Here is a 26,384-nt window from a genome sequence, read left to right as displayed (position 1 = left end):
CCTCTTTGCTCCCAGAAGTGTTCTTCAATTTTGGATGAATAAAACATCCACAATCTGATTTCTTATTTATTTGGAAATTTTACGATTTAAACCCTCCCACAATTCAAGGGTGTAATATTCTAACCACATGTTATGGCTTTACTGACTACGAAATCCAATTTGATAGTCTTAAAATTTAGACTTCCAGCATTATTTTTTTAATATATATATACCTCGATAGGTTTAGAATATTTTACACTTCTGAATAAAACATAATACCATATAATGATATATTTATATATTTTTTTAGAACTCCTATCAGGCATATATACTTTATATATATGTATATATTATTCAAATATAAATCTCTAAAATTTGGGATGTACATTTATAGATATGTGATTATGAATTAGTTGAACCCAATCATTATTTTCAATCAAGTCGTTTGTGTTATAAATCTTAAAATCGGACATGAAATGATTATAAGTTTAGTTACTCACACCTTTTTTCATCCTATATTTCTTTAGTTGGTTCTTTCCCATTAAATAAAATAATATTCTTCTCACTAGGGCCTTCCGGTAAATTGAAACCTACCTTAGTTAATTGATTACAGCTGAGCAATATATAATTCTTGCATATTAAGACGAGTTTTAGCCCATGTAAATACTCTTAACCTATTTTCCCTATACGGGTTTGGGATACGGTAAATTATTACCGCTTAGTCGGGTATGGGATTATATGTCGGATTGTGACTACAAAATCTTCATAACCCGTTTTAATATGTTTTGTCTGATAACTTAAACTATGGGGGTTAACGCGACCGTGTCCTGGATATCCATGGCTCATTTAAGTTACTAATGACCACGACCGAGCACGGGGTGTAGGCATACACCTAACAGATGCTAATACTATTATAAAATGTTTTTCTTACCCACTAGTTGGGGATAACTCCTTTGTGGGTTTAAGTGGCGTGTCGGTTAATCGTGTCTCGGTGTTTAGTACTGGGCCCCATTAGTATTGACAGATATGTAAAAATGTATAAAAGATCATTTTAAATTTTCCCAAGTTATTTATAAAATCATGTGCCATGTGCACTTAAAATGATTTTGAAAATTTTTCAAAATGAGTCGGTTGATTGTATTTACTAGTGTAAACTGATGTATTTTCAAAAGACTAAGTTACAGGTTGCAACGATACATAAATAGGCTGGAAGTTGCTCAGTAATGCTAGAAGAGAAATTTGCAACTCCTTTGCATAATGCCTAGTAGTCTGTTGATCTCATTTTTGTACATTGTTGATCCGCCTGTGGATCTTTATTACAAACCGTCTGTATATTATTGCGAACATTTGGACACTTAAGTTTGTAATAATATTTTAAACTCCAAGACTTCCGCTGTGTTATCTGTGTTTGCTTATCATGATACCAATCTTACGTCATGATACTCCCTACACGGGCCCCACCAAGACGTGTTGTAAATATTTGGGAGTGACACTAAGCCGAGCTCAAGCTTGAAAACTACCTATGAGTCGGCCTCGAGCTTTATAAACAAAGCTCGAACCAAGCCAGTCTCGAGCTTGAGCTCTTATACGTTAAACAAGTTCAAGCCCGATCCCATCGAACTCGGGCTCGGCTCGTTTACCTTTTTCCAGTTTTTAAAATATTATTTCAAATTGAAGGATAATATTTACTAATAACTACCTTATTAGAAGACGAGACCAACGTTGTTAGAGCAACACCTAGGCTGCAGCCTGAAAGACCATAAAATTATGATGAATCATTTATATCACAGTTTACCCACATATATAGAAAGTATAAGACCATTTTTGAGTAGAACTAGATACATGATCGTCATCACCATACTTTACTGGTTCAGCAGCTGTTGTAATCCGCGATCTTCGGCTATTAGATATTTCAATTATATTGTTCGGGTTATGAAATAGGCTACTAGAAAAAAGGATTTTAGAAAAAAAAGGTCAATCATGTCAACCGAGCTATTCCCACTAAATCCAAGAACATGAAATATACTTTCAAGTGTTTATTTACTACCCTGCATGTAAAGAAACAAAGTTTACACAAAATTTGAGTTTTCTAGTGTTTGTTTTACAGTTTAGGTGGTGTTGTTAGGTATTTGAAAAAAAAATTCAAAAACTTGCATTAATATCATTGTATATTCAGGGTGAGGGTCTAACGGAGTAGTAATTAATTGTAAAATGCTTATTAAGAGTGTATTTTTATATTTACAACCTTTGCATTTTATATTTGTTCCACTAATCATTTGCTAAGTTGCATTTAAATATTGGAACTCATAATTTTTTTTGAACACACTAGCTAATTAAATCTAGTGAATTCCTGAATGTTTTATTCATTAGGTGATTAATCCTTCTGCGGGCAATTCAATTAACTAAGCAAACTAACAACATTTTATTGATTTTAATCCATCCATAAAAAAATAGTAGTCCCAAGTTTCAATTTTGTTCACTCAACCAGTCAACCAACCAATAATTATCAATTACAGTAATAACCTAATAAACCCATGCTAAGATCACTAAGTAAAATCAGTTCAAAGAGCTCACATTCAGATATCTCAAAACACTAAAACTAGACACAACCCTTAAATATTAGAACCAAAGTGCATCTCAACAATCAAATTAATAAATCAAGTGCGGTAAGTATAATCTGAAAGTAATTAGATAACCACTCAACAGTATATAAAACAAAACATACCTATTGTACATTGATAAACTCATGTGTAAGTTGAGCACAAGCTTCAAAGACGTGCGCAACTTCACTATTTCTATAACAGAATTTTCTTTAGCTCACGACTCAATGATGCAAATTGGCAATTAATAACAAAAGATTAGATGAATAAAGGAGCCTAAGTGTATACCGTTAAGAAGGTTTATTATTCTGGCAAACATAATCAGAGAATCAGTATACTACGCACTGTTAGGTATCAAATAATAGTAGAAGGGGGGTATTTGTAATAGCAACAAAGTATAAGGGTTACATTTGTACATTGTAGTAGTTTATATGTACTTAAGGAATATATAGTGTAATGAGAAGGTCGGTTATTGATTTGAGAGATAATCTCCTCCTCTTCTGTGATTCTTCTTCTTCTACAATTCTTTAGCTCATAATATCTTGATTACCATTTTTACATGTAACAATGGTATTAGAGCTTTCCTTCCTATTGACCTGAGGGTTGTGAATCAATCAGAATCAATTGACGGAATCAATTAGAGCAACATCAACACCAACGTTTCCAGAATTAGGGCAACAACAATTAACAACATTCCACGATTGTTTGAAGCAATGTTCATCATCAGCAAAGCAATGTTCATCATCAGCAATTCACATAAACCAGAAAGAGGCAACGATCAAGAAACTAGAAATTCAAGGCATGAATCAACAATCGAAGGTGGCAACTCAGAAATTCGGTTCAACTACATAAACAACAACCAATCTTGGATTTCTACAACAATAATAAGAATGGTGTTCTTGTGTTCGTGTGGGGTTTGGTATGGGAGAACAAAGTTCATGTTTGTGGAACTATTAGGTGTTCTTGTGGTGGGATGAAATATGAAGGCAGGGGTCATTGTTGTGGCTACATACCGGATTATTCAAGACCACCAACTAATTGGGAACTTTACACGGGTTACAGAAGTTTGGATGAATGGACAGGATCACCAACATGGAAAAACGAAGCCCTAGCTTATTCGGAACCAAGAATCAAGAAACAAGAATTCTAAATACTACATCATCCATGGAAGAGATCAAGAACTTCTACTTCGAGCAAACAAGTTCATTTGAAGATCATTGTAGCTCAATTGATTTCCTTCTTATGAAAGTAATTCTTAGTGAGGATTATGCTAAAAAATTATTTGTAAGGGGTCTCAAATCTGAAATTAGGAGTTGGGTTCAATTCTTAAGACCTAAAACATTTGAAGAGGCTTATAAAAGGGCGAAGGTACAAGATGATTTCCTTAACATTTGCTTTCGTAATAAAGAATTAAAAAAGGTAGAAGGTCAATCTTTTATACAAGCCAATTGTGAACCCAAGGTGTTTGAGGAAATGCTGGAAAATAATAAAAATGGAATTAAGGTTCAACCTGATGAATCTGAAGATGGAATTAAGATTCAAGAAACCATTAGTCAAGACTCATTTGATGCTAGTGAATCAGAAGAAAATGAACAGGAAATGAATTCTTTAAGTCAAGAACCATGTGAATTTAATGAAATGCCTAGTGAGATTCAAGAATCAATGGAGGGTACTATAAATGAAATGAGTCGCAATGAAAGGGACTTTGAGGTAAATGATTCCATTATCAGTTTTGAGCAATTGAATAAGTTGGGTAAAAATTTAGGAGGTGATAATGAGATGTTAGCATCTGATTTTTCGAAGGAGGCAATTGCAAATGATGATATTAGTAATGAAGTTGAAGGGGTTAGTGTGGACAGCAGCACAACAGTCCCTAAGTTTCATTGTGATCAAGAGAACATGTGAATTAAGACAAATTCAGTTAGGGGCTGGGTAAAGATGCTTCGTTGGTTTGATACATTTGAATGGGAACCGGGTATAATTGATTTCATGACTAGAGAAAGTCATACCGATATGATAGATAGTTTCATTGTTGTCATAATTGAAAATGTCAATTGAAAATGTGATTCAAGAACCAACTAATGTTGAAGTATTGGAAATTCCAAAAGAAATAGGAAGCGATCGATTCAATAAGCTGGGTAATGATCTACATGATCAAGCTGATAATTTCTCTAATGCTTCCGTTAGAGCTGAAAATGTTTCTTTGAATCAGAATAATGTTTTTTGGTTGAGTGCTCTTGGTCAACAGCTTGGAGTGGCCGATATTCTTCCTAGTTGCAGTCCAAATGATGGTTATAATCAGTCTAATAATAGCAGAACAAGTGTATCTAACATGGTACAAGGGTATTTTGGGCCTTTTCTGAATGGCGTTAAAGACGGAAATCAAAGTAATGATGGTAATGTGGTTGTAAGATCTCCAACAACAACTCATTCTTATGGGCAGCAAGCTGGTGAAAATACAGTGGTAGTTCGATTTGCAAAAACCGCCATGTCTCAGTTTGGATTTGATAGTTTTGATTAGGAACATTTTTTCCTGTTGTTTTGATTTTTGGGGACAAAAATCTTTTAACGGGGGAGTAATGTTAGGTATCAAATAATAGTAGAGGGGGGTATTTGTAATAGAAACAAAGTATAAGGGTTACATTTGTACATTGTAGTAGTCTATATGTACTTAAGGAATAGATAGTGTAATGAGAAGGTCAGCTATTGATTTGAGAGATAATCTCCTCCTCTTCTGTGATTCTTCTTCTTCTACAATTCTTTAGCTCATAATCTCTTGATTACCATTTTTACACGTAACACGCACACACTTAAACTAGTAATCAAAAGGAATGAACTAGATTTGGGGCAATATGACATAAATAAGATCCCAATCAATCTATTAATTGAAAAAATGAAAAAAAAAAGAATATTAATGGAATAACAATCGCATGTATCAACAAAAATGAAGCAAACAAAATAAATTTCAATAAAGTAACAAAATGGAATGGAATGGCATGCAATGGAATAGCAGAGTTAACCTAAGTTACTATTTAGAGCCTTTTTCCAGCGTCTTGAGCTTTGACTTGAAGAGTCCCTTCACATCACGACACCACGACACCAGCACGACAATTGGGAGGGTGGCCTTGCTCTCTGCTGGATCTTGGATTTCAAGAAGAGAAGTCTTTGATTTCAATTTTGGGGAAGGTTTCAAAAGATAAAAGTAGCTTTAGGGTTTATTTGGAAGTGCAATTTGGTGTTGGGAGGGAACAAAAATTTAAGGCGAAGGGAAATTTTAATTTTAGAGTTTTTTTGCTAAAACTTTTGAATGGGGTAAGAGGGAAATTAAAAACTTAGATTAGTGACATAAAAGATAAATACCACACTATAAGTTTGTGTTAAGCAAATATGGCACACATAAACTGTCATTAAAAACCAAATTTAGTGGCATAATAGCTTTATTTTTGAACAACAACTTTTATTCAACACCCCAAATATTCAAAAGTACAAATGGTTAGTATGCTACTAAGCCAATCACCTATTACACAATTACCCTATGAAGTCGAAAATTCAAAACCATAAAAAACATAACAGTAAACAATGTATCATACTCCATTATAAAACTCGAAGTTCACCCACTTCCTCCGGTCCAAATCCGTTCTCTTTGCTCTGCATTTAATCTACAGGAACGTATTTGCCTGCATTTCTACAAAGATCCCATATGTATTTTCTCTCTTCCCATTAGAAATTCCTTCATTCCTTGCTTTCCACATGCTCCAACAAGTTGCTAGTACGATGGTTTGAATATATTTCTTCTTCGGTTCTTCAATAGGTTGTGTTTTATAAAATTCCAGCAAATCTTTCATAGAGAAGGCAAAAATTGGCTGGATTTTGCACCACAAACTCACCTTATGCCACATTACTGCTGCTACATAACACCCCGTAAACAGATGATCTGCATCTTCTTCTTGATCTCCGCATAGCTTACAAAGTGGCGCACCTGAGAGCATACCCCTTTTCTTTAACCCGATCATTTGTTGCCAATCGATCTTGTACTCCACACCACCCAAAAATATTAATCCTTTTTGGCACCCACTTGACCCATTCATAAGGATGGTAAGGGACCGCAAACCTGTTTAGAACTGCCCGGGCTGACGAAACCGAGAACCACCCATTACCGGAAGGAACCCACCACCATTTATCAGCTCGGTTCTCCAAACTTATCCTTTATCTCAAAGTTAATAATTGTTGTAGCTGATTATTTTATTCGTTTGTACTCGGGACCGCCCTCTACTCCAAATCAGCAAATTGCTCCTCGACTGTTGCTCGCTTATGTTTTTCTATTTCAAAGATATAAGGAAATTTGTCCTTCAAAATGTTATCCCCAACCTACCGTCCAACCAGAATCGCACCTCTTTTCCATTACCAACTTTTCCTTTTATCAAACTTTCAACAAGAACATTATTGTTTTCCAATTCTTTCCGGATCCTAACGATATTTTTCCAGTACCAGGGATAACTTCCTTAGTTGGGACATACGAATAAGAATGAGTATGTTCGTGAATTGCCCTGACGGTTTTACCCAAAAGTGAATCCTTTTCGTGCTTGAAATGCCACCACCATTTCAGCAATAAGCTCATGTTCATATCTTTAAGTGACCCCAACCCAAGTCCCCCTTTTTCAGTGAGACTAATTACCCTTTCCCAACATACCCATGTTGTCTTTGCCTTTTCATCATTACTCTGGTGTGAGTTAGGTGTGATATGATTTTATTATTTTTTGAGCTCATTTTACGCATTAATCAAGTTTTAAAATTATAAAACATGATATTCTACTAACACTAAACACACACATGGGTAAGTGCACCCATCGTGAGCGTAGTATAGCGTTGGTAAGATACCGAGTTCGTCCAAGGACACAAGAGCTTTTAGTACTGGCTTATCCTCAACATCTAATCAATCTAATTTTCTTTTTTGGAAAAGTTTTGAAACATGAAAATAAAAACTAAAAATGCAAAAAAAATAAAATAAAAACAAATAGACAAGATGAATCACTTGGATCCGACTCGCCTTTAATGTCTCCTTTGATGATTTTCGCACTTTCGGACTTTTTAAGAGATTATCTTAGTTATAGTAATAGGCCCCTCTTTTGAAGGTGACGTTACCCTCAACCCAGTGGCTTGAGTCAGCAGGGATACAATCCCAAAGGGTCGGAATATTGAAAGATAATTAATTAAGTTATTAATGTGAAAAGTGGTAGGCCCCTCTTTTGAAGGTGCCGTTACCCTCGGGTAAGTGGTTTGAGTTAGTGGGGATACAATCCCAAGTAGCCGGTTTAATGTATTAATAGTAGTTTACATATGAGGGGTTCAAGCTATTCGCACCCCCGCCATCCAATATCAGTGGGTATTGAAGAAGGTCCTAGTAAGCTTGAACGAGGTCCTTGCAGGATCTATACACTGAAAAAGGCAAGAACCTTACCAAACCATTCCCCTAACTCCCAACCAGGTAGTCAACATGCTTTTATATAGACCGTAAAAACATGAATGATGCAATCTTTTACTTTATATAGACAGTAAAGTAACGTCAAGACACCACGGAAAAATGATAGGAAGAATTCACCTTCAACATAAGAAACTAGTTATTAAAGTCATTAGTACAAAACCAAATAAAAAGTGGTGAAATATAAAAAATCATAAGTAATACAATAAAGACTTGTCTTCACCACGTGATGTAAGAGGTTTAACCAAACATGACCTTTGATTGGCAAGAACCCTTACGATCAATCTTGGATCATGAGACTACTACACGCTCTAAAGATGGATGATGGATGATCGTGGTGGGTGTTGGTGTTGTAGTGGTGGTGGAGTGGTGGCAAAGTGGGAGAGTAGTGGTTTGCCAAGGGATGCCTTTGAAGTGAACCAAACACCCATATTTATAGCCTGCACAGAGCTCTTGCCACGACCACGTTTCTAGCGGGCACGCCCCCGTGGCCAGCCTTTTCTCTTCCTTCATTAAATGCAAGTGTCAGCAGAGGGTCCCACATGGCCCTGTAGTCAACATCGTATCTGTACTATCAAGATTTTGCAAGATTCTGCGTATCTTTGCGTTGACCACACCCCGTGCTGAGCTAGGCATGCCCCCGTGGTGGGCGTAGAAGCTTCTACATGTTTGTCTTTTCTGTAGGATCCTGACCACGCCCCCGTGCTCGGCTGGGCACGACCCCGTTGTCAGTCTTCTGTTGTCTTGTTTTTGCTTTGGGGATGCTGCTGAGGGGTCGGGCATGTCACGTTTATTACTTTTCTTTGTATTTATGTTGGTTTTGTTTGTATATTTGTTCCTTTTGTTCGTTTAAGCTCATTTGATCCTATAAATTCAAAAGAAAGACAAAACTCACTTTTTCCAACATTAGTACTAAAAAAGAGTTAGTTTTATGCCTCATTTGATTTAGTTTATATGTTACATTTTGCACACATCACCTCCCCAAAAGAACCTCCTTCTAACTGCTTCTAACTTATCCAGCACACCTTGCGGCGCTTTAAAAAGAGAGAAGAAATATAGAGGAAGACTGTCTAAACTTGCTTTCAAAAGAGTTAGTCTCCCATGCGAGGAAAGCATATTGGACTTCCATAAGGACAATCGATTTTTAAAACAGTTAATTAAACACTTCCAATGTCGAAGTTGATTCATGTTCGCCCCAACAGGTCCCCCAAGATACTTGCAAGGGAATTTCCCGACATTACAATTTATTGTTGAAGCCATTAGATTAACCAAATTTTTCCCCACCCCAACCCCAAAGAGATTTGTTTTCTTGTGGCTGCCAGAAATGTAGTAATAACACCTCATGGCCTTATGATATTGCAAATGGTACTTTCTTCCCAATCCCCCATAAATACCACATCGTTCGCATACATCATATGTGTTATTACCGGCCCATTATTAGAAAGTGAGATGCCTTTTATTTTCCTTAATTCCAAAGCATTTTCAAAATACCAGTTAGAGCTTCCATTGCGATTATGAATATAAAAGGTGAGAGCGGATCACCTTGACGAACCCCCCTATAGCGTTGAAATTTTAACGATGGAGAGCCATTAATTAGAACCGATGCTTCAGAAGAGACCAAAATGACCCTAACCCATCTCCTCCAAACCGGTGGAAAGCCCATTTGTTGGAGAACACAGTCGATAAAATTCCAATTTATTGTGTCATAAGCCTTTTCGATGTCGATTTTTAAGATAAAAGCTTTCTTTTTATTCTTTTTCACCCATGAGATGACTTCGTTTAAAATTAGTGGTCCATCTAAAATATTTCGTGAAGCTAAAAAACTAGACTGGCATTCCGAAATTACCGACCCCACCACCCCTTTCAGCCTATTAGCGAGTACCTTAGAAATTATTTTGGAGATACACTCAATCAAGATAATTGGGTTGTAATCATTAAAACAGATAGGATCTGTACCTTTTGAAATTAACGCTAGAAAAGACGAACCACATCCTCTATTTATAATGCCATCCTCATGAAAGGTGTCCATGATCTTCACCAAGTCTTCCTTAAACAACTCCCAATAGTGTTTAAAAAGCCAAAATTAAACCCGTCTGGCCCGGGGGCTTTATCACTATCACAATCCCACACTGCCCTCTTGATTTCGTTAGCGTTAAAAGGACCGACCAAAGTACTAGCTTCATCGTTCGAAAGTTGTTTTAAATACGGACCACAAAATCATGTCTTTGTTGCATGGGTTCCTGAAATTTATAGGCAAAAAACTTTCTCGCTTCCATTTTTATTTTTTCCGGATCCATTACCCATTCCCCATTTAGATTCGCCCCATTCAAACGTTTATCAATATTATTTTTATTTATAAGACCATGAAAAAATGTTGAGTTCTCATCACCCTCCACCCTCCACTGCCCAATTAACTCTTGATTTCTGTTTTAAATCACTTGTTTTAGCTAAAAGAATATCATGTAGTTGTTTTTGGCAATTCGTCCACTCAAGTTTCTTAACATCACTACATGGACATTGTTACAATATCCCCTCCAAATCTCGTAATTTTGTTTCTATTTGCCTACTATGTGCATTTACCATCTCCCTATCTGCGCACAACCATGCCCTTATCCCTTTCTTTACTAATTTTAGTTTATCTATAAGCACAAGATCCGGATGATTTTGTGATTATTAGTGTATAGGTATGATGAAAGTGATTCCACTTATTTGATTACCATTCTCTTTTTGTTCCAATGAAGTTCTTTAAATGTCCAAACACAAGGATATGACGAATGAACATAACCTGATCCCAGATTGGGTCTCATATTCTCCATAGATTAACGTGGCAGAATTTGGAGGATGACAAGTGAGAGATACATTTGGGTACTCCACTTGCAACCTCTGTTGCAGCCATGGTGGTATAATGGTATTGCTCTGATGGTGAAATAGATCTGAGCCTTAATTACTTCTGCCAAACTAAATTGGTTTCAATTGTCCAGCTCCTTCATTGATGAGGTACGCGACATTGAGATTTGAATCCATCATTGTTGACGTACGCAACATTGAGATTTGAAAGTGACTTTATGATTATTGGGGTATGGCTATGACGAAAGTGATTTTGTGATCATATAGCTATTGCAGTTTGATTTTCACTCCATTGTGTAATGTGGTTTTCACAAGTACACAGATTCTAAAAGGTTTATTATTTGGTTTATTAGGACATGTAAGGTGTGAGCTGTGCAAAAAATATGTTTCAGGCCCAAATTTATTGCACTGTAAGATGAAAACGTAATAACAAAAATAGGAAAAGACAAGTAAATGGTCAATATTTTGTTATTTCGTTCTTAATACTACAATGGCCTATTGATTTTTTTTGTTGAAATATAGGTAAAAAGGGAGTTAACGGAGGGGAAAAGGCAAATGATTTAGTTCTTCATATTGAAAATTTCAGGTGACCTAGTTCCTCAATGTCTAAATCCATACAAAGTTTTCTTATTTGGTATTAATACAATTGATTATACTTTTTTTATGTTGGCCGAGTTTGGCAATGGGTTATGGTGACAATACTAAAGTCGATCTTAAAGCTCGGGGAACAATGGTGTAAACCCGAGATATAAAGAACATGCGCTATGTGAAACTCACGGTTCTTGCATCCACTTCTGAAGAAGACGAAATCCAATTTAAGATTGAAGCTATGGTTAGCACAATTGAAAGTTAACTGTAGGTCCCTCTCGGAGGATGAGGTTCAACCTTAACCTTGTTATACTAATCCACTAGCAAGTGCGGAATCCAAGCTAGTGAGCAAACCGGGATGAAACAAGCACAAGCACAACACACAAAGTTCACCGATTAACACCACTTGTATTAATACGTGTAGGTCCCTCTCGGAGGATGACGAACCTAAACCTTGTTATACTAACCCACTAGCAAGTGCGGAATCCAAGCTAGCAAGCAAACCGGGATGAAGCAAGTATAAACACAAACACACAAAGGTTCACCGATTAACACAACTTGTATTAATGCGAATGAAAGGTTCCGGTTACAAGCACAATGTTCACAAATCAGTTTTGCAAACTCTCTAGTGTTTGTGTGTGTTTCGACAGAATGCTCTCAAAGTTCTCTCTATCTTTCTGTGTGCATCCCCTTTTTGTCCAACACTCTGCATGGGTATATATATACCCAACACTGGTTGCCTTGTCCGAAGGATCCGATAGATGGTCGAAGGATCATCTATCGATTACAAGGTTTTCGAAGGATCAGCATCTACCTCGAAGGATGATCTATCGATCATCCATCGTAGGTTCATCTTTCGAGCACATCGAAGGATCAACATTATCCTTCGATGAGCTACCCTTCGACACAGACAATACAACCAGTTTACTAACTGTTGCCCAAGTCAAACCAGGAGGACGGTTGACTTGGTCAATTTACAGGACTGACAAGGACATCGTTTACATCGTGACCGAATACAGACAAAGTACAGACACAAGTGCACCAACAAACTCCCCCTTGGCTGTAGCTTTGTCTTGATCTTCTATGGTTGTAGATTCGTCTCGATGTTGATCATCTTTGATCTTCATGTCTTCAAGACCTTGATGTCCTTTCAAGTCTTCAATGTCGGAGGATCTTCAAAGTCTTCACGTCTTGAAAGCAGAGAGTGTATCAACAAACTACCCGTATCATGTAGGAAGTGTGTTAACAAACTCCCCCTTAACATAAGCTCCCCCTTGAGTTATGCTCGTGAAATACTTGATCTTTATGAAGTGAGATCCTTGTGGTGTTGATGATGGCCAGCGGCAACTCGAACATCTTCATCATTTGAGTGCCTTCACGTCGTGTCTTCATTCCGAAGCTTGTCATCGACCATGTTCTCCTTGCCTTTAGAATCTGCACATGCAAGAAATCTAAACGCCTAATGAGAACAACTGCTTGGAATATAGTTAGCATAAACACATGACACACATATGACCATGTCACAATCTAACACCGTCCGACAGTTTGAAAGTTGAATAAATTTATCACTTTTAATTTCTAACTTTCAAAACTTGCAAATTTTGACCGTTTATGAAGATTTAGTCAATTCGGTTTTCGTTCAGGTTTCAGGCAACGAAGACTCGAGTTCCAACATCGTACGATCGAAAATAAAATAGAAATAAAATCTTTTTGGTATTTTTGAATTTTTCAAATGTAAAGACTGAAAGCAGTAAATAAATATATACAGACATTCTTTTTGCGAGTTTCGAGGGTAAGAGAATCATGTCAGTGTACGGTCACGCCAAAATACTCTTGTTGTTCAATTAATTATCATTAAGATAAGCATCCTATAACAATTATCGGTATTGTTGTCCACTTAAGCTCAACTTATCAGATGTAATCATGTTTAGGAGATACATTAAGGTATGATTTATACTTACCGACCGGTGTTCATCCACATCACGACACATTCCCGTATCAAGGTATGCACGAGGGTTCATCTTACCGGTGAGTATACCGATTATCATCTGTTTGACCGTATATGATGTGAGATTCTCACTTATTTTGATTCGAAAACAAGCCCTATGTGATATAATCACTTATTTATGAGGAACTTGATTTTCAGATGCATGAGGGCACAGGAGCAAGTCCGTGAACAGGTCAGTACTTCCGTACAGCAGAGAGACGAACTTGACTCCCGGATAAATGTGATATTTTATCACTTATTTGATTTGGACATGTGATTGTTTATCACTTATTGAGGTCGAATGCAGTATGTATTATGTACACGTTTGTATAGTATCATGGAAGATCTAGACTTGCATCCCCGTTATTTTTGTTTTCGGTAAAAGATACAACCATGATACCCAGATGATAAGCAGCATAAAGACCGAATATCTCAGAACCTCGGCAATCTATCAAACGAAATTTCGGTACTAAGACCATATGCCAATGAATGGTTCCCACCTGGTCTTCAGTCGGATTAAGATTTATATCACCCTGCACACTTTAAAATGATTGTGAGCCTACCGATACATCTTATATAGAGCTGCTTATCGTTTTTCATTTAAGGTTTAAAGAGGCTTGGATAGACCACTGATGTACTATCACTTTCTCTTTTGCTCGCCAGGAAACTCATTTTTGTTTTTCTATTGTTTTTGTGTTTTTGAAATTTTTCGATGTTTTTGGATTTTCAGATTTTGGATTTACTCCCCCTAAAATCAATAAACTAAGACAAATTTAGAAACACAAAGGATTTACAAAAATGATTTTCCGACGTTGGTTTACTCTGGCTTGACCTTAATGCCGTTTACCAATAATAAAAAGTCAAATCTTGATTTGTCAAACGCTTTGGTAAATAAGTCGGCACGTTGGTCATCGGTGTGGACCTTAACAACATCGATTAGTCTTTTCTCAAAGCAATCACGTATGAAGTGATATTTGATTTCGATGTGTTTGGTCTTTGAATGCTGCACAGGATTCCTAGTGATCTGTAATGCAGCAGAATTATCAACGTAAATAGGAGTAGTTAGGAATTCAAAACCGTAGTCCCGCAATTGTTGTTGGATCCACAGAACTTGGGAGCAACAACTTGAGGCAGCAATGTATTCAGCTTCGCAGGTTGATGTAGCAACACACGTCTGCTTCTTGCACTGCCATGTGACTAGGCGATTTCCTAAAAACTGACATCCAGCTGTTGTGGATTTGCCGTCGATTTTGCATCCGCCAAAATCAAAATCACTGAAAGCTACCAATTCAAAGTTGCACTTGTAGGCCCAAGAAGAAGTTCATTTCCCCCATAGCACTCATCTCGAATTTATCCTGCATAATGCGCTCGAAATTCCTACACAAGACATCATTAGTAGAACCAAAAATAATATCATCAACGTATACCTGTACCAGAAGAAGATCTCCATCTTGTTCTTTGATGAAGAGAGTACAGTCGATAAGACCCCGTCGAAAACCGTTCTCCAGCAGATAGTTAGATAAGGTTGCATACCAAGCTCGTGGTGCTTGATGAAGACCATAGAGAGCTTTGTTGAGCAACCAAACCCGATCGGGATGGATAGGATCTTCAAAACCTGGAGGCTGTTCGACGTACACCTCTTCTTCAACCACACCATGTAAAAATGCACTTTTCACGTCCATCTGATAAACCTTGAATCCTTTGTAGGACGCATAGGCTAGAAAGATTCGAATTGCTTCGAGACGTGCCACTGGTGCATACACTTCGTTGTAGTCGATCCCTTCAATCTGACGAAAACCTTGAACGACTAAACGCGCTTTGTTCCGGATAACAACTCCGCGGTCATCCTTTTTGCATTTGAAAACCCAACGGGTACCAATCTTCTTGTATCCAGCAGGTTTCTCTACCAGTTTCCAGACACCCAGCTTCTGGAACTGTTGCAATTCTTCCTGCATTGCTTCCACCCAAGAGTTGTCTTTTAGGGCTTCTTTCCAAGTTCTTGGTTCTTCCTGTGAAACATAACACGCGAAAGACCAATCGTTTTGTTGCCCGGATTCTCTAATAGCTGCATACAGGCCTGCATTGTTGTTGTTTCGCAACATGTTTCTTGTTTGAATGCCACTTTGCACATTTCCAATGATGTTTTCTTGAGGATGGGTATTATGAATCCGTGTCTCAGGATTTTCTCGAACTGGAATATTTATACCCAGGTTGTTGAGATTAAAATCAACAATCAAATCAAGGCCCGGAATTGACGAAGAGGATGATGCAGTAGCTTCACCTGTTCTGTGGGCATCCACTGGAGGAGTACCCTCTGAAGTACCATGAACTGCGGTTGTAGGGACTTCTTGATCTGCATCTAGAAATTCATCATCCTCTGAAGATTCGTTCAATTCGGTTGCATCATGAAAATCCTCATTGTTGAGAGTATTATTGTTCACCGAAGAAGATGGTTCTTGATTAACAAGAATTGGACGAACCACCGGTGAAACTGTTGCATTGTCACTCTCGAAAAACATCCTAGCCGCAGCATTTTCTTCAACGGCTTCAACATTGATCGAATTGAAAAAGTCATCGTACTCAAACATCCAAGGTTGACCAGGACATTTGACTGGCAAAGTGTGCCTTTGTACTCTGACCTCAGACCATTCCTCGACCCTTTTAGTCTCTAGATTCCAGACTCTTAAGTTAGGGGTGGCATACCCAAGAAAGTATCCCTCAATTGCTTTTGCCCCAAACTTTCCATTAGGATCGATCATTGTGCATGGAGCTCCAAACGGTTCAAGATAAGACAAATCTGGTTTCCGTTTGTTGATAAGCTCAAAGCAGGTCTTGTTGTGCCTTTTGACTGTAAGGACTCGGTTCAATGTATAACATGCAGAGGCCACAGCTTCAGTCCAGAATGGAATGGGCAACTGCGACTCTACCAACATTGTCCTAGCAGTCTCGATCAATGTGCGGTTCTTACGTTCAGCGACGCCATTTTGCTGAGGAGTATAAGCTGCACTAAACTCATGAAGAATACCCTTTTCAGTGCAAAACTCCGCCATGGCATGATTCTTGAATTCAGTACCATTGTCGCTACGTATCCGCCTAACCTTCAATTTATACAAATTCTCAATCTGAACGATCAAGTTTTTGATAATTCCAAAGGTTTCACTCTTGTGTGCCATGAACGCCACCCAAGAAAATCTTGAATAATCATCAGTAATAACGAGACAGTATTGATCACCCCGAATACTTTTGTGCTTGACAGGACCGAACAAATCCATGTGCAAACGTTCAAGGGGAACTGCCACCGTGTTGATCTTCTTTGTAGGGTGCTTCTTCTTTGTTTGTTTTCCCTTTTGGCACGAAACACAGACGTCTTGAAGATGGAAATTTTTGAGAGGAACACCATTTACCAATTCATTTGAAACCAAATAATTCATTTTGCGTAAGTGAATGTGACCCATACGTCTATGCCAAGAGATAGTGTCTTTTTCTGTGGCTTTAGAAACGAAACATGTTGCTTGTGCAGACGTAGTAATAGCCTGGCTCATATCGAGGACGTACAAATCATTTATCCTTGGAGCCGATAAGAGAATCCATTCTTTTAGAATTTTGAAGCCGGGTTTCAGCACATAACATCCATTAGCATCAAAGTGTACTGAGAATTGCTTGTCACAAATTTGAGAAACACTAAGAAGATTGTGATCAAGTTGTTGCACGAAATTGATCTTGTCAAAGCTGACAATCCCGTTGGATATCATTCATTCACCCGTAATGTATCCACCTTTATCTCCAGCAAAAGCAACATAACCCCCTCTAATAGATTTGACGTCGTAGAGAAGCTTCATGTCGCCTGTCATGTGCCTAGATGCCCCACTATCAACAATCCAATGACTACTGATAGTTCCTCCTGGAACACCCTGCACATGAACTCAAATGATTAGTTGGAGATGGGGACCCAAGCCATTGTGGTCTTGGGTCTTCCATTTTCATCAATAACAATAACTTCTTGTCTTTGATGATTGGTGAATTGTGATGGTCCCCCTGATTTAGTAACCGTTTTTGGTTTCCAAGTCTGTTTTATATCACCAGTGTTTTTCTTTAAAATTTTAACTTCTTGATTATTTGAAGTTTTAGAATTTTCTGGTTTTACAGCAACAGATGGTTTTTGAACCACATCGGTTTTAATCGCTTTTTCAATCTTCTTGACCTGTTGGCGTTTCTGTTTCTTTTCCCTTTCTTTTACAAGGCGGGGATCTTGTTTTATAGAAACAGATCGCTTACGGTCATTGTGGTCACGGGGAGCATCAACCTTTTCTTTTTGTTTATGAAGATATGGGCAATTTCGAATTATATGCCCAATGGTTCCACATTCAAAACATGATCTTCGTTCAACAAACCCCGAAGAATCATGTGTTCGTCTAGCCGATGATGTTGAACTTTGTGAACCCGAGGTACTAGGTTTTGAACTGCTTGGTTCATTTCTTTTCTGTACAATGGCTTTCTTGACAAAATCTAAATTAGATTTGTTTTCAAAAGTCTCAATTTTGTCCGTTCCCGTCGATTTCACAAAGTTAACATTTTTCTTCTTCTTTTGATTCGGCTTCTTTTGGGCTTGAGCCGGTGATTTTCCTTTGGGCTTGGTGTGATTTTGCTATTTTGGCACTGTTGGTAATTTCTTGTTGCCAAATTGTTTTCGAATTTCAGCCTTTGGAATAGGAGGACACTGTGTAACTGTAACATGAGGTCCTGCCTTTCCCAAAAACTTACTCGTCGAATTTTCAAAGACTTTGCAGATTAAGGATTGATTAACGTTCTTAATAGGAAAATCTTTGTCTGAGTAAACTTTATCATCACCAACAAGAGTGTACAGCAAGTTCACACTCTCCGACTCTTTCTCAGAACAGGACTCGACTGCAACAGTCTTAGCGGGTTTTGTAGGAGGATCACATAGAATGTAATTCTCGAGAGGTATGTCCTCATCTTTAACCACCGCATCAGACTTTGCTGTGACAGCATCATCAGATTCATCATCAGAAGAATCAGCATCCTCAATAATGACAGGAGGATCCTAATTCAGTTCAGCAGAAGATACACCTGTATCTGCTGAAGTATCTGAATCTGGTGATACTTCTTTCTTGTACCCGAGCCCTGAGGCAAACTCCTTCACATCAAGAGGAACAGATGGTTCAAAGAACACTCTATCCTCTTCATCAGGCATGGCATCATAATTGTGTCTAACTGGTGGTGGACATTTTTTGTAGCCTATGCATGTGACATCCCTTTTCTCTTTCTGAACATCGATGATGTGATCCAACACATAGCTAGAGCTCAAATAACTGTCTAGCTTAAGTTGAATTGCATCACTTTCAGTTTTCACACAAGCCATTTCTTTTTGCATAATCTCAAGGCGAGATATATACAAATTAATATCAGTTTGTTTTCTTGAAACCATTTTAGTCAGTTCAGTTTTATCTTTCTTTAATGTTTCAATTACTGACTTAAACTCCTTTTCATGGTTTTCATAAAACATGTTGGCTTCTGTGCATTTGGAAAGATCCACAGTCAATTTCTGATTGTGAATGAATGTCACATCATATTTCTCTTGCAAAGCCTCGTGTTTGCTTTGCAAGTCACACCACTTATCATTCAAAGAAACATGTTTGTCTTGCAAGTCAAACAAACTAGCTTGTAAAGCATCATGTTTGCCTTGCAACTCAGACATGTTTGCTTCTAGATCATCACATTTAGCACGCAAACTATCACATATAACACAATTAGCAGTAGTGGGTTCATCGACACATACCTGACTTGATGAACTGCCGACATTAGCCATAAAGGCTGAATGAAGAGAAGACGAAGCATAGGCAGCTTGATCCACTAAAATAGATCTTCTATCAGTTCTTGCTGCAGCTTCCTCCAAAAGCTCATCAATATCAGCATCAACCGAAACATTTGATGTCTCACCCACATTCTCATCACCTGACCTTGAGGATTCTTCATCGGAACTCCTGCTATACCCTGAGGAGTCTTCATCTTCAGAAGATTCACCACCATTGGCGGAAGATTCTCCACCACTGGTGTGTACAGTATCCTCCATAACCTTAGCAAAACATGCAGTACCATCCGGAGCATCACTGCTTAACTGAATAGACCAGTCACAACCTTCATCAACTTGAACCACAAGTGCCTGATTGGCATTTGATGGTCCCGCTTGGTTGCCAACCGGTACCAATGTGCGCTCATTGTTCCTTGGTTGGTTCTGATTTGCCCTGTTCCCTTGACCTCTGAAGGGATTTTGATTCCCATGCTGAGATGGCCTCGTACATTCTCGTTTGAAATGGCCACGTTCCCCACAGTTAAAGCACTTCACCGCCTGTTTATCGAAACCATACTTGGTATCCTTCTTGCTTTCCAAGCTGGTTCTGCCCGTTCTCTCCATGAAATCCTTTGCTCTTCTAACAGCACTGGCAAAGGCCCACTTGATGTCCATCATCTCCATCTCCTCTTTATCAATCTGCTGATAGTCTTCTTGTGTCAGATTAATGTTGCCAATCTGACCTTCAACTAACCCGCAGTACGCACTCACTAACGTGTTAAGCAGCTCCATGTGTTCCTTAGCTACTTCCACACTGACTTTTGAGAAGCTTGAAGTGTTGAGCCGCACTGTATCTGGCTTAGATTGCTGACCAGCAGATGATGTACCTCCATAACAAGCTTGAGCAGGAGGAGGTGGTTGAATTGGATTTCCATACATGTCTGTGGTGGGAGGAGGCTTAACAGGAACTTGCACTGTATTGCCATACATATCAGTGCTTGTGACAAAGGCTGTCTGCAATGGAGCATGTGAACCAGGATTGCTTGGTACAATGGCTCTTGCAGAAAAAGTACTTGTAGTTCCGTAATACATTTCTGGATTCTGTGGCACTGGAACTCTCTTTGCCTTCAAGGTTTCTTCCTGATCCTTGTTCTCCAGGAGCTGTACGAAGTCGTTGATATTTGTAGTAGCCATAACCCCATTATACTTTAAAATCTCCAGAAAACTGTTCCATTGGGGTGGCAATGCATCAGCAAACTTCTTCACCACTTCTGTCTGAGTTGTTGCTACACCAAAATTGTTCAACTCAGTAAGCAAATGATAAAATCTGCTTGTCATGTCTCCCAAAGACTCCTTATCTAAGCATGCGAAACCGTCAAATTCCTTCTTGAGCAGATCATGACGCAATTGACGTGTTGCTTCATTCCCTACTCCTCTGGTTTTCAAACCGTCCCACAGCTTCTTAGTTGTCTTGAAGCTGACAAACTGATGATAGATGTCTTTGCTTAACGCCTGAGTGAGAATGGCGTAGGCCTTCTTCTCCAGATCATATGTTTTCTTCTGATCCTCTGGAAGATCGGCAAAAGTAGCAGTTGATGAAGCAGCAACCTCGATAGCTTGATCAAAATCTGTGGTGAAACGTATCCACAGCTCTCTATATTTTGACCCAGAACATATGTACGGAATCTATCAGCCCAACCCGGATACTCGTTTAAATGCATTAGCTTTGGAGGTCGATTCAAACTTCCAGTTTCGCTTTCGCTTAAGAGAATACTTTGAATACTTGGAGTTTGATTCGATACTAATGCCCACTGATTTCCCTGAGAAGATGTCGACACTGGAGACTCGGCCCATGAAGGAGATAAGCTTGTACTCGTATACTTTCCACTATCGGGAGCCGGTGTACCCCACCATGAGGGAGTGGAACCTGAACTTGTATATTTTCCACTGTCTGGAGCCGGATTCCACCAATTCGGATTCATGATTGATAAGAAAAATAAATTCTATATGAATATTCCGAAAGATCACACACAGCCGAAGGATAAAGATCTGAAAAACAGAAACTTGTTAACAATAAACAGACCACAATCGAAAGATCAAATCTTGTTCGAAGGATCAACAGTGCTCGAAAGATCACTGTTGAATCTCGAACAATGATTTCGAAAGATTCACAAATTCGAAGGATTCACAATTTGAAAGATCCTTATCTTTCGAGTATATATCCTTATCTTTCGAATAACTGTCTTTCGAATAGATTCCCTGGTTCGAAAGATAATGCTTAGACTTCGAAAGACTACTCGAAAGATGCTTATCTATCGAGATGTCTTTGATCGAAAGATGGTCTTTCGATGTCGAAGGATATCTTTCGAATGATTCTGACACACTGACACTGATGTGACAGGTTGGTGAAAAGGTGATGGGTAGGTAAGTCAACTTTCGGCAAAACGGAATGGTCAGGATGTACCTTTCTACCAACTTGATTTTTCAAATAAAATATTACCCAAAAAGCACAACCTTATCCAGAAACCGGTCACCGGAATACTGACCGGAATTTTGGCCGGAAATCACCAAAAGCCTTAAAAACAAGTTTTTAAGTTACCCAACCCAACCTTGAACACTCCCGACAGGTTTAGAACGCGTTTTTTAGTTTAAAGATGCAAGAAAACCACCAAAAACGGGTGCTAAACCAAGTGTCCAAACACACCAAGAACTTGAACAAAACCCGGTTTTAAACAAGGTAAAGAGCCACGGCTCTGATACCACTTGTAGGTCCCTCTCGGAGGATGACGAACCTAAACCTTGTTATACTAACCCACTAGCAAGTGCGGAATCCAAGCTAGCAAGCAAACCGGGATGAAGCAAGTATAAACACAAACACACAAAGGTTCACCGATTAACACAACTTGTATTAATGCGAATGAAAGGTTCCGGTTACAAGCACAATGTTCACAAATCAGTTTTGCAAACTCTCTAGTGTGTGTGTGTGTGTTTCGACAGAATGCTCTCAAAGTTCTCTCTATCTTTCTGTGTGCATCCCCTTTTTGTCCAACACTCTGCATGGGTATATATATACCCAGCACTGGTTGCCTTGTCCGAAGGATCCGATAGATGGTCGAAGGATCATCTATCGATTACAAGGTTTTCGAAGGATCAGCATCTACCTCGAAGGATGATCTATCGATCATCCATCGAAGGTTCATCTTTCGAGCACATCGAAGGATCAACATTATCCTTCGATGAGCTACCCTTCGACACAGACAATACAACCAGTTTACTAACTGTTGCCCAAGTCAAACCAGGAGGACGGTTGACTTGGTCAATTTACAGGACTGACAAGGACATCGTTTACATCGTGACCGAATACAGACAAAGTACAGACACAAGTGCACCAACAATACGAATGAAAGGTTCCGGTTACAAGCTCAATGTTTACAAATCAGTTTTGCAAACTTTCTAAGTGTGTGTGTTCTTGACAGAAGTGTCTCTCAAGTGTGTGTGTCTTTCTTTCTGTCTGTGTGCTTCTATCTTTGAACATACACTGCATGGGTATATATATACCCAGCACAGATGGTCTGGTCGAAGGATCAGGACAACTGATCGAAACATCATATTTCGATCATTCTTCCATCGAAGGATTCACATATACCTCGAAGGATGGTATATCCTTCGAGGTCCAACAGTATCCTTCGTGGGATATCTTTCGAGCTCATCGAAGGATAGACATAATCCTTCGATGATCCAACCTTCGACACAGACCATTTACAACCATATTCAAACTGTTTGACCAAGTCAAACCGGAGTATGGTTGACTTGGTCAAACTTACATGACTAACAAGGACATCGTTTTATATCATGACCGAATACAGACAAAGTACAGACACAAGTGCACCAACATTAACTTACTTTGAACGGGAAGGAAGGTAAAACCAAAGATCATGTCACCGTTTGCAACCATATAAAGGCTTTGCAATTGCAACGACGGCCAAATTTTCGATTCGAAACATCATATTTTTCGGCACAGGAGATCAAAATTGGGATCGAGCTAGGATTAGGGCATGAGCTTACCATTGTCAGTGACAACCATCAAATCGGCCTCATAACTCCTTCACACTGTGCAATTTAATTTTTTATGGTAATTTTCACTTCATTTAGCTTTTCAATGCATTTAGGTACTTTGCGATATTTTTCTAATTTAGATTTGTCATCTTATCTTAACATGTATTTGCTTTAACTCGCTAAAAGGTTAATTAGCAACGGTATGGTAACGAATTGAACCAACATCATTCAAACCATATTGGTATTGACACTGAACTCGCAACGAAAAGCTCTGCCAGCGAAGCACGGGAATCACACTAGTTCCGTGTGAAATAAAACCAAGTACAATATTTTGATTTTTTTTTTTGGGCTGCTTCCTTGTATTGGGCCGGAATATATTACGAGAAACAGTGTGGTGTAGGCCTGTAGAGGCCAGCTAAAAGAAGATAGTGAAAGCGGTGACATGCAGGATCCATGCCCTAGCTAGCCACAGATCCATTTTACGACTGAAAATCATCTGATCGTCCTCGTATTCTCCGTCACCGGCAGTCATTCCAGTGTTCCTTTTGCGTTTTTAACTTGGTAAAACCTTCTAACCGTTTTTGTATTCTGCTTTTAGCTATCGGAGCTTCAGCCGATGGATTTTAGTTTCAAACCCCAAACCCTAGCTGCTTTTATTTAACTTTTGTACTCGATCGATCAGGTTTTCATCTTTAATTTTCAGGTGAGTCTTTTTAGTTTGCATAATCGAACCCTAGTTTCTCTTTAAATATTAGCTAGCCTCATGTTTTTTTATAGTTAATTACTAGTATATGTTTAAAATAGAACTACTATTGGTTACTTTCTGATGTTAAAATGCATGTTCTGTTGTTTGTTTATATTTATCCTAACTGCGTTTATATGTCATCCATACAGGTAAGGACTTGATCGATCAGGTTTTCATCTTTAAACTTACAGGTTAGACTTTTTAATTTGCATAATTGAAAGAAGCCTCTTTTTTATTGATTAAAAATGTTTAAAATGCATGTTTTGATGTTTGTTAAAAACTATTAGGAAGTGAAAATGAGTTCCAAGGAAGTGAAAATGAGTTCCATAGGTGAGAATGGAGACGACAGGCTTAGCGGGTTACCTGAAGACACTATTTCACATATACTCTCTTTAATGCCTACTAAATATGCGGTGCGTACTAGTATTTTATCCAAAAGATGGAGGTACAGTTGGATGTTCGTCACCAACCTTGACTTTGATGATATTCACCCTTTCCATAGTAAGATAGTCTTGTCAAAATTTGTGGACCGGGTAATGGAGAATTGCAAATCGCCCCAACTCAGGTCGTTACGATTACACTTTTCTAGTAAACGGGTTAAAAGGGCAAGCATATCAAGTTGGATTGATAAGGCAGTTAGGTTAAACGTTTCCGAACTTGACATACAGGTTCTCATTTTTAAGTTGCCTTTAAGCCTTTTCACTTGCAAGACGCTCACAAAATTAAGAATAGATGATGGCAATCTTAATTCCCGTGTTTGGGAGTGTCCGTGTCCGGTCAATCTTCCTTGTCTGAAAACCCTTGACATTGCCGTTCATGACAATCCTTTTGTCAATGCATTTGGACTCATCCGTGGTTGCCCGATCCTTGAAAGTCTATCTTTGGAAGTAAGTATTGACAAGGAGGAAGAACGATATTACATATTCAATAATATCCCTACTCTGAAACGATTGAAACTAATATTGGAAAGAGTATTTTTTTCGGTTACCAAACAAGTTGTATTAAATCTCCCTAATCTTGAATACCTATTTGTTGGTGATTCGTTGGGCTCAGTTTTTGTCGTTGAAGATTTGCCGTCATTGGTTGAGGCATCAGTTTCATCTTATCATATGTGCCTGGAGTTTCTGAAGGGAATAAGTGGAGTTAAATCCCTTACAATTGACACAGTAAGTTTCCTGCTTCTTTTTTACTTCAATATGTAGTCATGTTGATGACTTGTTAGTTAGTTTTTACTCTTTTATTGATTTTTGTTTACAATTTCATGTACCAACTATAACTTTATACTCTGTTGAAGTTCACATTCATTCCGGCTTTGCCCATCTTTCCAAATATCAAGCATTTGCGGTTTACAAGTTTTTGGTATTCTGGACGAGTTCTTCAATTCCTTGAAAGTTGTCCCGAGTTGAAACATTTGTGCATTGAAGAGGTATTGAGCTGTTTTAAAACTTTGACGACTTTCTTCTGTACCTGTTTATTTGCAAGCTAACATTTAGGTTTTGTCATTTTTGTTAAACAAAACAAAAGCTGACAGGTGAACATTGGATTGAACCAAACTTGGTCCCCGCTTGTATGCTTACAACACTTACAACCATCAAGATTTCAAGTTGCAAAGGGCGAGAGCCTGAAATAGAGTTTCTGGAATACATGTTGAGGAATGCAAAGGTTTTGAGGGCCGTAACAATATCTTGGGAAATCTATCAAATAGAAGAAAAGCGGTTGTGTGCAAAGGTGCTTGAACTTCCAAGAGCTTCCAGGTATTGTGATATCCATTTTATTGGTAGCCGGTATCATTCTGCTAGTGGTTATTTAGATTTTGAGATCCATGTATGATCCAATGACCTGTTCTGAGTCTTCTATTTTGGGTTTGTGAACTATCTACTTTGTGTTTCCGGTTGATAGGGGTGCTTGGACTATCATTTAATAAGCGGCTGTAATGGAATGTTGACATGTTTTTGCGATATTATATAATATAGTTGATTGCAACTAGCTTCAAGTGAGATCTTTGGGGTTTCATATGACAATTAATAGTATTTATGATCACGGCTTTGTTGATACATGATATGTGGACGCGACTCGACTTGACGCATCTCGGCTTGAGCAACGACATTCCTCCGTCGTCCGTTCAAGGCTCGATACAAGAAGTTGAGATCTAAACCTTGAAGATTGGAGCCAAACATTGAAAACTGATCAAGATAGCAGATCTGGGCTAAACCAAAGTCGACGAAACACAATAATGGGCCTCAACTGTTGGGCTTAAGCCCATAACGGCGAAACAAGACAAGATGTCGACGAAA

At 38.4% G+C, this 26,384-nt stretch overlaps 3 protein-coding genes across 3 annotated transcripts in view; 2 read left to right on the top strand and 1 right to left on the bottom strand.

Annotated features, from left to right (window-relative positions):
* Window positions 1–6,238: 6,238 nt before the first annotated feature.
* LOC110925185 lies at window positions 6,239–6,667 on the bottom strand. Its single transcript, XM_022169154.1, has one exon. It carries the CDS (start codon window positions 6,665–6,667, stop codon window positions 6,239–6,241), a length of 429 nt encoding a protein of 142 aa, XP_022024846.1.
* Window positions 6,668–23,772: 17,105 nt separating this feature from the next.
* Window positions 23,773–26,384, top strand: part of LOC110922104 (F-box/FBD/LRR-repeat protein At1g78750) — a 54,600-nt gene continuing 51,988 nt past the window's right edge. Inside the window, exon 1 of the mRNA XM_022166437.2 lies at window positions 23,773–23,906. The gene's annotated coding sequence lies outside the window, so the exon portion shown is untranslated. The remainder of the gene's footprint in view (window positions 23,907–26,384) is intronic.
* LOC110922603 (FBD-associated F-box protein At4g10400) lies at window positions 24,405–26,030 on the top strand. The gene is made up of 3 exons (XM_022166870.2): window positions 24,405–25,256; window positions 25,385–25,516; window positions 25,615–26,030. The coding sequence occupies exons 1-3, from the start codon at window positions 24,408–24,410 to the stop codon at window positions 25,918–25,920; spliced, it is 1,287 nt and encodes a 428-aa protein (XP_022022562.2). The 5' UTR covers window positions 24,405–24,407; the 3' UTR covers window positions 25,921–26,030.

This window comes from Helianthus annuus, chromosome 17, assembly GCF_002127325.2.
Source record: "Helianthus annuus cultivar XRQ/B chromosome 17, HanXRQr2.0-SUNRISE, whole genome shotgun sequence".
NCBI classification, from domain to species: domain Eukaryota; kingdom Viridiplantae; phylum Streptophyta; class Magnoliopsida; order Asterales; family Asteraceae; genus Helianthus; species Helianthus annuus.
This window is presented reverse-complemented; position numbering and strand designations above follow the sequence as displayed.

Excerpts from the sequence above, each read along its gene's own strand:
- LOC110925185 (XM_022169154.1), bottom strand. The coding sequence starts at position 6,667 with ATGAATGGGTCAAGTGGGTGCCAAAAAGGATTAATATTTTTGGGTGGT.
- LOC110922603 (XM_022166870.2), top strand. The coding sequence starts at position 24,408 with ATGAGTTCCATAGGTGAGAATGGAGACGACAGGCTTAGCGGGTTACCT. Across the intron at positions 25,257-25,384 it reads AATCCCTTACAATTGACACA|TTCACATTCATTCCGGCTTT; the intron begins GTAAGTTTCCTG and ends ACTCTGTTGAAG. Across the intron at positions 25,517-25,614 it reads AACATTTGTGCATTGAAGAG|CTGACAGGTGAACATTGGAT; the intron begins GTATTGAGCTGT and ends ACAAAACAAAAG.